We start from the raw sequence: 14,157 nt of genomic DNA, 5'->3' as shown, positions 1-14,157 counted from the left end.
TTCCATGATAAGGATGGCTAAGTATCCATTTCTAAGTTGTTATCAGCTATTCCCTTTTATGAATTATAATATTTAAAAAAATTTTATTTAAACTCGATTTATCATAAATTTAAAATATAAATACATGCGATTTATATATTTCATAGATGAAATTTATCATATATTTTATATTTTCATAACAAATTAAATTTAAATAAGAAAAATTTCTAATTCTAACAATAAAAAAATATACGTGAATAATTCTGTGCGCGCATATATATATATATATATATATATCACTTGAAAACTTTGAAAATCATGAAGAATTTTTTTTAATTAACTATTTTCCAAAAAGATCCAATTCACAAAAAAGACAACAGAATAAGGGACGAGAAGATGGGATTTTCATGGAAGACAGGGGATTTGGGGATGGTAATGTATGAAAGCAAAATTTCATGGGAAAAAGCTATCTATAGCTTCAGTAGTATGCTGACAAGCTTGATCAAATATAGAAACTTTCTGATCACTTGTCAAAATCCCCACATTTAACACCTTCACTATCCCTATACAGGAACGAAAATAACTCAAAGTCCAGCCCTAATGCCCTATCAAATGCCACCATCAATAATCATGACCCACTGGGGGAAATTAGCCCCACTGATCAGCCTTTAGGCGGCGCAGCATCAACTGCATGCATTCTAATGGCCATTGAGTAGAATTGAAGATTCATGGTAAAAGCTGTGGAAAAGAAGCTGAGAACTAAATAAATGCTCTGTTGCTAACATTTGGCAGTGTATCTATTTTGATGATATAACTCTATCAATAGTCTTTTCATTTTTCCAAGATTTTGCCATAATCTAAGCTCTGATTCCCACCCCCTTCTCTGCCTTCTCCCCAACCTTTTCTTTTCAGGAACCATTAACCTGTAAGTGTTGCACAATGGACATGCATTCTTGGGTTTGTGCTTAAAGTCCTGGGCCTGATTCAATCAGGCTCAAATCAAGCTCAACTTGGGCTTCAGCAATTCATTTCCATACGCTATACTGTTTAAGCTGAATTGAAATTTATTCCATTGCTTATCAAAGATAAGTATCAAATGTAAGAAAACAAAATGCATTACAAAAATTTTAATTCTGCAAAACCATAGCATGCCAGAAATCTATGTTATATTTCTTGATCCTCTACTTCTGAAGTCGCAGAGTGAAGTCACGCAAGGCAACAAGAATTTCTTTTAACCTCTGCTTGGCCTCAGCATCAACCAAGTTTCCATCATCATCAAACTTTGCAGGAGGCTGGAATGCATTCAAGAAAAACTCAGGTTTGTTTATGAAATGAAGGTCGAGATAAACTCCAATTTGGCGAAGATGGTAATGTGATCTCCCACCACCAAAGCTTCCAGCAGCACTTACAACAGCAGCTGCCTTATCTCCCCAACAGTTTGGAGCTAAAGATGCCCAGTCAATGGCATTCTTCAAAGGTGCTGCCAAAGAGAAAAAATAAATAAATAAAATAATTCCATGCTTATCTCGTAATGCAGAAGTTAGATAAGAGATTACCGGTAAGAGAGTAATTGAACTCTGGAGAAGCGAAAAGAAAACTATCAGCTTTGAGAAGTTTTTGGCGAAAAGCTTCAACAACTGGTGGATAAGTTCCATTGACAATAAGATCAGTGCTCAGCAATGGCAGCTGGGATATGTCTATTTGCTCAATTTGCATACCATTCACTGACTCCTTGCTCAGCTCAATTGCTAACATGAAGAAGAAAAAATGTGGAATGAGCTAGGTACATACATGGGTTTGCAATCTAAATCAATTACAGAGAGAGACAGAGAGAAAGAAAGAGGAGGGCAACCAGAACGAATGAGGCCCGAGTTGAAGGAAGCTTTGCGGAGTGATCCACTAATAGCAACAACCTTGATCACCGGATTAGCTGATGCCATATCTCTGATTCCTTTGTTTCTATTTTAAATTTGATGATTATGCAAAATGCATGTAGTAAGCTATATATACACGAGATTTTGAGGGTGAAAGGAAAGAAACAAAACAAATGGATGCAGCGGTCAAATTTAGTAAATTTCAAAAGGTTGACACTTTGGCTGCTTTGTTTTTTATAAAAAATTTCAACACGGCTCGTCCACTGGCTTTTAACCCAGCAAATGGGGAGAAATTGAAGATAAGAAATAAAGAGAAATATTTTTTTTTTATTATTTCCATATTTTGTTAAAATAGGGAAGAAAAAGATTTTTTTTAATAAAAATACTTAATGACTATAAAATTTATGTTTTATTATTATATTATGTTAAGGATATGTAAGTAATTTGAAAAAAAGCGTATCTAATTCTTTCTATTTCACTTTAAATAGAAGAAAAATATTTTGAGTTAATAAAGAAAAATTAAAAAAATATAATTTTTCTTTTTTTTTTCTCAATTTTTTCTTCTATTTACTATTCAAATAAAAAATATTAAAGAAATCACAATTTTTTTTCTTTTCTTTCAATTTTCTCCATCTAAACAAAGGTTTAGAGATTGTATTCAGTTTCACACTATGTGAGGACTATAAATTTGGTTGAAATTCATGAGTCTAAATTCATTTTATGGAAATTATTTGCAGAATGCATGGGACGGCTGAAGGAGAATCGAACATTTTTTTATCAGAAGGAGAATAAAATATTGATCATATAATAAAGTGGAAATTAATTAATAAAAGTTAATGTCCAAAGCTATTGTATGTATTAAAAAAATGGCACAATGATTGCATGCAACTCAAATATAGCATGCATGAGTACAGTAAACATATATGTCATGTCTGCCTAATCCTGTTGTGTTTAATTTTTGCATGTTTATTTTATTTATATATTAAAAAAATTCTATTTTGAATTCTTGCTTTTTTCAGATTTATCTGTTCACACCCCTTTTTTCATTTGTACTGGAAAAGACAAATTTTTAATTTTTTTTTATTTATACCATTTAATAAGTCTTCGATCTCCTTAAAAATTTAAAAATTTATGAGCTTATTAACACACGGTTGAAAAATAAGACATTCGTTAAGAAAAATCAAAAAATTAGAGAACTAATTAAAAATGGATTTTGCCTGCCATTTCTTCCAAATCATGCATATCATATGGTTATTTGTATGCCGCCATTCTTGAACAACTTCAATGAATGAGTATTAAGTATCTTGATGATGATTGATATGTATGTACTCTTAAAAACTCATCCATCATATTGGTGCAATATGCTCAGTGTAGCCATGAATTATGCCTCAATATTTGAACAAAGCTGAGAGAGATGCTAATGCTAACAACATTTTTCTTTATGTATATAGCAAAGAAATGTGGTCATTCTTTGTTTTCAAAGGCATCTTATATCCTAGAACAAGTATTACAATTCTTGCAATGTTTTTGCAGAAAAATCTGGGTTGATACATCCTGAAGCCACATCATTTTCATCATAAGAATGTAAAAAATTTCTCTCGATTTTCAATCATCCACCTCTAAGGGTAGTGAAAACCTTGGAGTTCAGAAAAGCTAAAATGCACATGCATGAAGACTAATCAAGTCTGAAATCCGATTCACACACAGAGTGAAACTAAAGAAGCAGCTCCCAACTGATCATCAATTGTTACTTGTGGCATCATAAAGGATAAGAAGCAAAATGGCTGCGCTCAAATCAGAATTTATGTTATTAGCACTTTCCTTTGAGTCGCAGAGAAAATGCATGTAAGCTTTTAAGAACTTCCTTTATTCCCTCCTTTGCTTGTGGATCAATCAAGTTGCCATCGCTATCAAATTTTGCAGGAGGTGCAAATGCGTTCAAGAAAAACTCAGGTTTGTTGATGAAATGAAGATCAAGATAAACTCCAATTTGGCGAAGATGGTACTGTGATCGCCCTCCACCAAAACTTCCTCCAGCACTTACAATGGCAGCAGCTTTATCAGCCCAGCAATTTGGTGGTCTGGATGCCCAGTCAATTGCATTCTTCAAAGGTGCTACCAAAATGGAGAAAAAAAATAAAGAATTCAAAAATGGAAAACTAATAATGGACAATCCTATGCGTTAAGTGAGATTCGACCCTAGAGTTCAGAGATTCAATATGAGGTCTTTAATCTGTCAATCAAGGGTTTTATTAGCTTAACCAGATATTACAAAATTTAATTAAAAAAAAGAGCCAATTTGCAACAGAAATCAAGGCTTTCATATGTCATAACCTTATCTGCTCAACAATTTGGCTGGAATTAGGCCAGATGATGTAACAAATAACGCAGATTGGAGAATTTAAGTAATGCTGAAACAGCCAACATTTTGCAATTGAAAATTGGCAACCCATCAAATCAGAATGGTGTATATTCCCATTAAAAACCATCAGCAGCAAATTGATGCCTCACCCACTTGAAACTTCTAACCCACTTGAAACTTCTAACCCACAATCTCTCTCTCTCTCTCTCTCTCTCTCTCTCCAAAAACAAGACACCTGGCTTTCATCCTCCACATTTGATTTGATTACTCTTCTTTTCAATAATTGAAGTAGCAATTTGGCTAGCAATAACATCATTAACCTTCCCAACAATTATAAAGAGAGTTAAAACAACAGTAAGACACATATATATACAAAATAACTATATTGCAGTGTACAAATTGTAAAAATCTGAGTCATGATTTTCTTCAAAATATTTATTTAAAACCATGAAATTAGAAAGAATTTTGAAGAAATGGGCTTGGATCTTCCTGCCTTGAACTCTAAGCAGCAATACATATATATGTGGATTTAAATTTCCTCCCCAAGCTATTTAAGAAAAGAAAATATCCTACATTTAAAATTATATGGGAGAAAAATGAGCCATGAAAATGGTAGAGCAGAGGGAGGGGTATAGTACCAGTTACAGAGTAATTATACTCAGGGGAAGCGAAAAGGACGCTATCGGCTTCAAGAATCTTTTCGCGGAAAGCTTCAACGACGGGTGGGAAAGAACCATCGGCTCCTTCAAGATCGGTATTGAGCATAGGCAAAGGTGATATGTCAATGTAATCGATTTGAAGACCATTCACTGACTCCTTGCTTAATTCCATTGCTTCAATCAAACACCAACAACATCAAATTACATCAAAAACCCACTTCAAAAATAAAAAAGAAAATCTCAAATCACAACTATTTTATGTACAAAGAATCAAAACCCAACTCACAGATGAAGGAGAACTCAAAATACATAGAACAGATAGAGAGAAAGACAGAGGGGCGTTAGGTACCTGCACGAATGAGGCCACGGTTATAGGATGCTTTGCGAAGAGAGCCAGAAAGAGCGACGACTTTGATGACTGGGTTTGCTGCCAGAACTGCCTCCATATTTCAGGTTCTTTGTTGTGCATCGGTCCTATTGTACTGATATGGTTTATATGGCAGAGGGAGAAAAAGCAGTGAATTAAAATGATAAGGTGCTGTGCTTTTGATGGAACAAAAAGTACAGACCACTCAGAAGTTCTGAACGTTTATCGGAATGTGTTGTAATTTTTTGCTCATTTGCTCAGAGCATTCCCATGGAGAAATTATTATATAAATAAAAATTGTGTATAATTACAATATGTTCTAAGTTTTTTTTATATATTACTTAAAATCAAGTCTGATGGAAAATTAAAAAGTAAAATACAAATATTTTCTTTTCCTACCATGTTTAAAATGAAGAAAATTTGATAAGAAAGAATAATAAATGTGGTCTACAATTTATTTTCTCTTTGATTTAAATAGAATGTCGGAGAAAAATTGCTCAAATAGAAGTTTTATTATTTATAAAATAATTTTTCCTTTTTCATTTTCTCTTTAATATCCATATAGATAAAGGAAAATAATTTTATCTTCACTTTTTATTTTTTATTTTCTTTCCTACTTACATAGTTTTCCAAACATAGGATAAAGCTTTTTAAAATGAATATGACTTTTATAAGTTTAATCTTATATAAGAATGAATTTAATAATTATTAGATTAAATATTTATATTATATTTATATATTTTAATTAATTTTATATAAATTAATTTTAATAAAAATATTTTATTTATTCAATATATAATATATTGTAATTTTTTAAAAATATTCACTAAAATGAGTTACAAAGAAAAGTTTTTTTTTTAATGAATCGTTTAATATTTTAAGAGGAAAACAATTTCTTATTAGTTTCTTAATGTCTAATTCACAAATAAGTATGGAAAACATTTTATTCACAAAGACAAAAAAAATTTTATTTTCACATTTTTAATAAATATTCATGAAACAAAGAAAAGTTATTATTTTTATTTAGAAAAAAAAAAGAAAAAAGTTATTTTTTTTTATCACATTCATTTTATTTTTGTAAGAGAAAAAAAAATATTTTGTTAATGTCTAATTCACAAAAGAGTATGAAAAATATTTTTATTTTCAAAGCCAATAAATTTATTTTTTTTAATTTTAAATACATAAAATATGAAAAAGTATTTTTTATTTTTATATAAAAATCAATGAATAATTATAGAAAATAATTTAAATGATGACTAAATCTACTTTATAATTTATCACCATTAATTGAAATATTAGAGATAAGATATATATATATATGTGTGTGTGTGTGTGTAGCCATTGATCTTCTTCCACTGGTAGAGGACACAGAAGAAACACTGGAAAGCAAAAATCCTCACTTTCCAAACCTCTCTTTCACTTCTCGAACCCAAAAAAGCCATCATTCGATCTCCATGAGCACGTCACCAACTCACATCAGATCGTACGTTACTCTCCTTTCCTCCCTCTGCTTCTCTCTCTCTCTCTGCATGACGATGACCAATGGCGGTGAAGTGTCAGATGGGTGATTATATGGCTATTTCTTTAAGCTTTCATGCTTTATTCAGTAACACGATTCCTACATTGATTCTTGTTTTTGTATTTTATTCACCTTCTTTATTCAAAGCATATCTCACTTTTTTATTTTTTTCTCTTTTTCTAAGTAAATTTCGTCTCTTTTTCATTGCTATTGGTGTATTTTTCATTTTTTGAGAACCCATTTGGTTTCTTAAGGTGATTATATTATTCTACTGCAAAATTCACCATTTATTCAATTCATCTTTATTTGCTGATTGAAATTCATGATTTTCTTCTAATTTTTCTTGTGTTTGTTCAATTAATATAAGTGTTGACGGTTCTCTTTCAATTTGATTCCAAATTGGTGTTGACATTTGAGAGCTCCAATTTTGGCGGTCTTCGCTTAAACATGGCTGGAAATTTCTATATGTTGTGTACTGAACTGTTCAAGTGGAGAATTTAGTGCAATGAATTCCGTGCGATATTTTTCCTTTCCCTGTTTTAAATTTCAACATGGCAAACGTGATTATTATTGTGGTGTCTGTCAGTGATGCCTTGTTTAAATTTGCTTTTAAATTATGTTATGAACTGATAGACTGGAAAGGAATTTCAAAGTTTTGGATATATTTCGTCTGAAGTGAGAAAATTATACATACTTTGAATTTGTGTTTGTTGGATCTGATCCTTGCATAATGGTTGCTACTAAAGTCGATTTTTGGTCCTTATTCTTTTGCAGGTGCAGGTTACTGGCTGGAGCTTTCATTTGTCTGGAAAACTCCTAAATTAAATCGGAATTGTATCAGATTAAATAATGTTTATAACGTATATTCTGGGCTTGCATATTGGAAAATGTCGATAAACGGTTGCTTATAAACCTTTTATGATACTAGGATTTTTGTTTTTTGAAAATCCAATAGTTTGGAGATTTTTGGATCTTGATTTGACTATCAATGATTGAGAGGAAGGTAATGGGGCATGCTTCTCCGTTGCTTTTCATTCTCTTGGTTCTTGGCTTTTTCTTTGCCACATACAATTTGGTCACTGCGATAATCCACAATAGATCTGTTGGGAAATGGATGTGTGACGATTCAAATGGTGCTCTATTTTTTGATCCTGTTATTGAAATGCCTGAAGATGCAAAGAAACCAAAGAATGCCAAAGTTCCCTTCCATGTTGCCTTAACAGCAACTGATTCTCCTTATAGTAAATGGCAGTGTCGCATTATGTACTATTGGTATAAGAAAAAGAAAGATCTACCTGGGCCAGAGATGGGAGGATTCACATGAATTTTGCACTCAGGAAATCCTGATAACTTGATGGATGAGATTCCTACAGTTGTGGTTGATCCTCTTCCAGCAGGCTTGGATCGGGTGAGGTTTCTGCATTCTTTCTAGTTGGTTGAGAATTCTTTGGCTACCTATTTTGCAAATGCATTATTTTCAATAGATACTTGCATGTGATTTGTCTTTACTTGAGCCATATCATATTTCTGTCCTCTAATTCATTTTGTATATGTACTCTTTAGAGATGTGAAATAATAATTTTTTTTTTTTTTTTTAAATTTGGAGGGCAGGGGCTGTGGTGATTGGGTTTGCATGAGTGGAGAGGTGTTAATGGGATTAACATGAGAACAATTTGAAGAAACCATTTTGACTGTAGGAAAGGATTGCATCTTTAAGACAAATGTGTTTTGTCATTTGGATACAATATTGCAGATTATTGACATTAGCTATTGGTTTTATTAATACTGTTTGGTATGAGAATTTTCTGGGTCTTAGTACATTATTGCATGCCAAAGTAAGCTGTCTGTAGTTTGTGCTGTTGTATGAATAACAGAAGAATGCAGGAATAGTTCACAACTTATGACTGTTTATTTCTAGTGATGATCACATCTCAAGAGAGCATGGCTTATGAATGCACCAATGAATTTCTTTCCTAAAAATGAAATCTAGAAGTGGAAAGAAACAGATATTAATACCCACATGAAGCCTATACCTTCCACATCTTATTTGAGGAATGAGGACTCAATTCTAATGTAAAAGTTTAATGTCTTGGGTTTCATTTATTGAAATTTGAAGTATGCCAAAATTAAATGAATTGCTTGTTGGGTGACTTGTGATCTCTTTATTGAATTTCATCTTTTATTTTTGTTTTCCTCTCATTTTTCTTAATGAATTTTTCACTTTTTTGGTCATATGAATCTATCTCATTGATACATGCTGTGATGTGGTTTTCAATTTCATAACCAGGGATACATTGTGCTAAATAGACCTTGGGCTTTTATGCAATGGCTGGAAAAGGCTACAATTGAAGAAGAGTGAGCTTTTCTATTTTTGATGGTCTTGAAATGACACAAAATTTGCCTTTACAATTTCTTAATGCCTGTTTCCATGTTATTCATGCAGATACATATTGATGGTAGAGCCTGATCACATATTCATAAATACTCTTCCAAATTTGGCACATGGAGGGTATCCAGCTGCTTTTCCATTTTTTTACATTAAACCTGCTGATAATGAAAAAATCATAAGGAAGTTTTATACAGTCAAGAAAGGTCCTGTGACAAATGTTGATCCGATTGGAAATTCTCCTGTCATTATCAAGAAGGTGAAATCCCTTGTTCTAACTTCAGAATGGGCCAATTATTTACTGCAGTGTATGTTCTGATCATCCATTTCCATTCTGAATATTGAAAATACATTATTTTATGCTTGTGTAATGAAATTAAATTTTGTATGGTGTTATCCTTGATGTTGTCATACTTGCTTGAGTTTAGCTATTATATTCCTTGTGTTTCGGTTGGGAGAAAAATGAATTTATATTATTCAGGAATTGTTGGAGAAAATTGCTCCTACATGGATGAATGTTTCCTTGAAAATGAAAGATGACCAGGAGACTGATAAAACTTTTGGCTGGGTGCTAGAAATGTAAGTGTAGGAAAAACTTATTCACTTACTATCTACTTTGTATTAACTGCATGCTAACCTATTGATAAAAAATTAAAAATTAAAAAGGAACTCCATATTAACATACTTTTGGCACCCCTGCTTTTCTTGCTGAACTAAGGTATGCATATGCTGTAGCTTCAACTTTGCATGGTGTGCAGCACATTCTTCGGAAAGACTTTATGTTGCAGGTTCATTCTTTGCACTGAAATTAATATCCAATTTCACTAACTTTAGTAAGATTTTGAGATGCAAAATAGATTTTGTGCGTGAGTTGGTTTATAAGAGTCTCTATTCTCAATGATGCAGCCCCCTTGGGATCTGGAAATTGCAAAAAGTTTATCGTTCATTACACTTATGGATGTGACTACAACTTAAAGGTAAAATGAAAATATTTCTATTTAAGAAGAGATGCTATTACAGTTATAAAATTAAATTTTTGTTTCTCTTTAAATTCCTGAAGCAAATTGTTTTATTTTCTTTTTTTCACTCTCATCATTATCAACATTGTTAATCCATTATTTTTAATTTATTATCTGAGGTTTACTTAATGTTTAGGGTAAGCTAACATATGGTAAAATTGGAGAGTGGCGATTTGACAAGAGATCCTATCTACACAGACCTACTCCAAAAAATCTGTCCTTGCCCCCTCCAGTGGTTCCTGAAAGTGTGGTATGTTTTAAGAAATATCAATAATTCAATAGTTACATATTACTTTTGCCCTTTGCTTCTTACTAATTTGAAAAAAAACATGCTGTATTTTCCGTTTTCAAAGTGACATTTATAATGCTTTTCTGCATATAGGCTGTTGGGTTACTCTAGCTTCTATTAACATCTCGTTTTATATTGTCATTTGGTGGTTATTAACTGAGAAAACTAAGGATAAAATTGGTAAATTGTTGGCATATTGTGCGAAACAATGTTCTTGCCTTCCATCTCACCAACCTTCAACCAAAAATCTCAGTGGATTTTCAATCTCGTCTCTGTTAATATCTTAGTGGGGAGGTAAATGGTTGCAGAATTTATCTTTCCATTGTTTACTCGTTTGAAAGTTTTGAACTTTGTAACTTGTTGATTTGTCCTTTATCTTCCCTCAAGGCAATCACTTTCTGAGCCTTGTCGATTGTTTCTTTCTCATCCCATGGAATGGCAATGACAATTTTCCCCTTATCATATCTGCAGTTAACCCTTGTAAAGATGGTGAATGAAGCTACAGCCAACATCCCCAATTGGGAAATGGAGTAGATATTAGTGCAGTCCAGGTGGTCAAACCCATAAAACTTTGTTTTTGGGATGGGTGAAATTTTGATCCATAGCCATTTAGAAATATCACTGTTTAGAAACCTCAGGATAATTATATCAAATTAAGGGATAGAGTAATATAGGTGTAAATTAAGGAAGTTCTTTTATATCTCAATTTAGGATTACAAATTGCAATATTTGGCGCTAGACAAACACAGTACAAATTTTATTCTTCCTTCATTTTTGGCAGATAAATAGAGCACACTATTAAATCAAGAGAGAGATCAATTAACATAATGAATAACAGTTGTTGCTGGTTTTGACCTAGTTGAGCTAGATGATTACATGATGGAGAAGCTTAATGTTCTGAATATTAACACTGCAGAATAGAAATGAGGAATTTCTGCTAGTCAGGTCAGCCTGTAAAGTAATGAAGTGGTTTGTCCATGTATGCACACATAAGTTGCATATGGAAGGCAAACAAAAGTTCAACTCTACTAAGAATTGCAGTTATTGATCTAAGTCTTGGGTTTTTGAATCTTAGAATGCATTATTGGCAATTATAAGATGCAAAGTGAAGGGTACAAGCTTTGTTTATTGGTGTGTAATTGGATGAGGAAATTGGGATGCAGTGAAGAGTTTAATGAAGGGGATCTCAAGTGGTTAGGGAGGGGTTGGAAGTTGAATACTACTAATTGTTGTGGCGTTTCATTGTTGAACACTGTGATAGAGATGCATAGAAGTTAGAAATAAGGGATATGATGGAACAGTGAACAGTTGTGGTGGTGGGCAATGTCAACTATATCTAGGTTTGCAATAGCATAGAGGTGAGATATTTGTCTTCATGGTGAAGATGGCAGCAGGTTTCTGGTGGTGACGATTTGGTAGAGATAGTTGGATCCATGTTGGCAGTAGTGGTATTCTGGTGGTCCTATGGTATTACTGGGGGCCAATAGCATTATGATAGATGATATGCAAATGATAGAGAGTTTCTAAATGGAATTGGCATGCAAGTGTTTCTAAATAGTTCTGCCTGATGGGCATGTTTATCCACAGATTTCTAATTTAAGTGTTCAAATTAGGTGCTGAACTCAAGTGTTTCTTAGGAAAATAGCAAGTGCATTGGACACTTGGGGTTTTGATCTGGTCCAGTTCCAGGACGTGACATTGACCCTCTGTGTGTTTGTGGTACAATAATGTATAACAGAATATCCCACTCTTTTTTCTGCGAGTTAATATCTAGTATACATACAAGTTGTAAGAGAATAGTTTAAATATCAAAACATACAGGTGATTTCAAGTTGTGATCTAGAAATTGATAGCAAAGAAAGAGGAAGAGATTCAACTGATCTTCCCTAAAGAAAATTCTATTGAGAATTGATTTTTAAAGTTGATAATTGGATGCAAAAACTGATAGCCATCTAGTTGGTTGTGTTTTGAAGAGATTTGTGTTGAAATATCATGATTTGGCAGGAAAGAAGGGGTATAGAAAAAGCAGAAAAGCACATTATACCTTATCTCTAGGATATAGCAAAAGACACTTTTTGGGCAAATCAGGAGATAATCATGTCTTTTATTTTCACAAGAACGAGTGACATGATTTGAATTTGGAGGTTAAAAATGTTGATTTCTCTTTCCCCTTATCTTAATTCTTTAATTTATAAACCAAAGTAGAAGGGATAATATGTATTGCAAGCAAGAAAAAAGAGGAGGGGGGACTGGGTAGCCATTCGTGGTGGAACCGACCACTTAATAATGTTAGGTTCATGAGGCTTTCTAATACGCCAATACCTGACACACGGTCCATGAAATGAGCGAATTTTCCATTTCTCCATAGGGTTGTGGTCCCTTGAGGAGGAGCTTCACTTTAGGGCCATAGTTGGGGAGATCCCCATATCGTTTAACCTATTTCTTTATCGTCCATGACTATGCCCAAAACATCATGTTACCCTTACCCAAATTCAAAGATTAGTTTTTTCTGATTTGACTTACCCCATTATTTATTTCTTTAATTTTATTAAGAAAAAAATAGACTCCAACATTTTTATTAAGTGTTGAGAGATATACCTAATTATCTATCACCAAACTAAAATTTTAAGTTTTAGATTTTAAAGAATAAGAATATTCAAACTCCTAATCTTACAAGTAAACTCTGCTAAGAGATCAATTCTATGTTACTGATTCAACTATATTTCGATGATAAGAGCTATTTTTTAATTGTATACTACTGTTAAATTTACTCTCGCAAAAGTCTACATTATTAGTGAATTAATGTTAGTCTTGTGATATGGCTTGAAATTTTTAGTTTATCAGGAATCATAGTCCTACTAATGAAATAGATTCGTTTGAGAATTCATGAAAATAAAGAATTAAAAGGAATAAAAGTTAGAGAGTAATGATGAAGAGTGACTGAGTGAGAAGAAAAGGAATAAAGCAGAAAACATGCCGGGGGGGCGTGAATAAATCTATGGTTGTCGGCAAACAAGAGTGACCCATCATCCATGCAAGCACCTCACGTGACACATATTTCGCTATTATCCTCACAAAGCATACAGAACAAGTACAGAATGGAGGGGAACAGAAGGTGGCGAGTGATGAGTGGGTGAGGAAGGGCAAGAAAAAAGTAAGCCAAAGACTGCAGCAGGGTGCTCATTTGCTCATCTCTTCACTCTGATATTTTCCCTGAAGCAGATCAGTAAGAGTTGTAGATTTCACTTTGTTAAATATTGTAATAAGTTACTCGTGATCTCCTTTCTTTCTTTATTACTTAAATACTTCAAAATTGTACCTACTTCTATATCCTTGTTAAAAATTAAGTTTCTTATTGCAAATTTGTATGTATTAACTTGATTTGGAGTGGTCACTGATTTACTGGTTCGATTTCTGAAATCAAAGGCTTGAAATTAGGATTCAAGACTTTGACAGTTTTAACTAAGAAGTTGAACCAATCTAATTCAATTTTTCAGTTCGATATTTTGGTCTGTAATTTGATTTTGATTATAAAATCATTCGATCAGATGGGTGTAAGTAAAAAAAAAAAACTCTTGAAAATGGAGGTGTCCAATTAAAAAGAAAGAAGGTATCATTGAGATCATGTCATAGCCAGCAGGAGAATCATAAGTTGGCTCACGAGAATGTAAAATGATTGTACATTCACATGTCTGCTCACTAT

At 32.8% G+C, this 14,157-nt stretch overlaps 2 protein-coding genes and 1 pseudogene across 2 annotated transcripts; 1 reads left to right on the top strand and 2 right to left on the bottom strand.

Moving 5' to 3' along the window:
• Positions 1 to 1,025: 1,025 nt before the first annotated feature.
• LOC110641879 (NADPH:quinone oxidoreductase-like) lies at positions 1,026 to 1,968 on the bottom strand. Its single transcript, XM_058149334.1, has 3 exons — positions 1,832 to 1,968; positions 1,536 to 1,727; positions 1,026 to 1,459 (listed from the first exon to the last, which is right to left on the bottom strand). The coding sequence occupies exons 1-3, from the start codon at positions 1,917 to 1,919 to the stop codon at positions 1,161 to 1,163; spliced, it is 579 nt and encodes a 192-aa protein (XP_058005317.1). The 5' UTR covers positions 1,920 to 1,968; the 3' UTR covers positions 1,026 to 1,160.
• A 1,303-nt stretch (positions 1,969 to 3,271) lies between these two features.
• Positions 3,272 to 5,541, bottom strand: LOC110641856 (NADPH:quinone oxidoreductase). The gene is made up of 3 exons (XM_021793713.2): positions 5,224 to 5,541; positions 4,854 to 5,048; positions 3,272 to 3,968 (listed from the first exon to the last, which is right to left on the bottom strand). The coding sequence occupies exons 1-3, from the start codon at positions 5,318 to 5,320 to the stop codon at positions 3,664 to 3,666; spliced, it is 597 nt and encodes a 198-aa protein (XP_021649405.1). The 5' UTR covers positions 5,321 to 5,541; the 3' UTR covers positions 3,272 to 3,663.
• Positions 5,542 to 6,580: 1,039 nt separating this feature from the next.
• On the top strand, positions 6,581 to 13,816 carry LOC110641855 (hydroxyproline O-arabinosyltransferase RDN2-like; annotated as a pseudogene).
• Positions 13,817 to 14,157: the final 341 nt, after the last annotated feature.

This window comes from Hevea brasiliensis, chromosome 6, assembly GCF_030052815.1.
Source record: "Hevea brasiliensis isolate MT/VB/25A 57/8 chromosome 6, ASM3005281v1, whole genome shotgun sequence".
NCBI lineage: Eukaryota > Viridiplantae > Streptophyta > Magnoliopsida > Malpighiales > Euphorbiaceae > Hevea > Hevea brasiliensis.
This window is presented reverse-complemented; position numbering and strand designations above follow the sequence as displayed.

Excerpts from the sequence above, each read along its gene's own strand:
- LOC110641879 (XM_058149334.1), bottom strand. The coding sequence starts at position 1,919 with ATGGCATCAGCTAATCCGGTGATCAAGGTTGTTGCTATTAGTGGATCA. Across the intron at positions 1,728-1,831 it reads CTCGGGCCTCATTCGTTCTG|CAATTGAGCTGAGCAAGGAG; the intron begins GTTGCCCTCCTC and ends TCTTCATGTTAG. Across the intron at positions 1,460-1,535 it reads GTTCAATTACTCTCTTACCG|CACCTTTGAAGAATGCCATT; the intron begins GTAATCTCTTAT and ends TCTCTTTGGCAG.
- LOC110641856 (XM_021793713.2), bottom strand. The coding sequence starts at position 5,320 with ATGGAGGCAGTTCTGGCAGCAAACCCAGTCATCAAAGTCGTCGCTCTT. Across the intron at positions 5,049-5,223 it reads CCGTGGCCTCATTCGTGCAG|CAATGGAATTAAGCAAGGAG; the intron begins GTACCTAACGCC and ends GTTTGATTGAAG. Across the intron at positions 3,969-4,853 it reads GTATAATTACTCTGTAACTG|CACCTTTGAAGAATGCAATT; the intron begins GTACTATACCCC and ends CCATTTTGGTAG.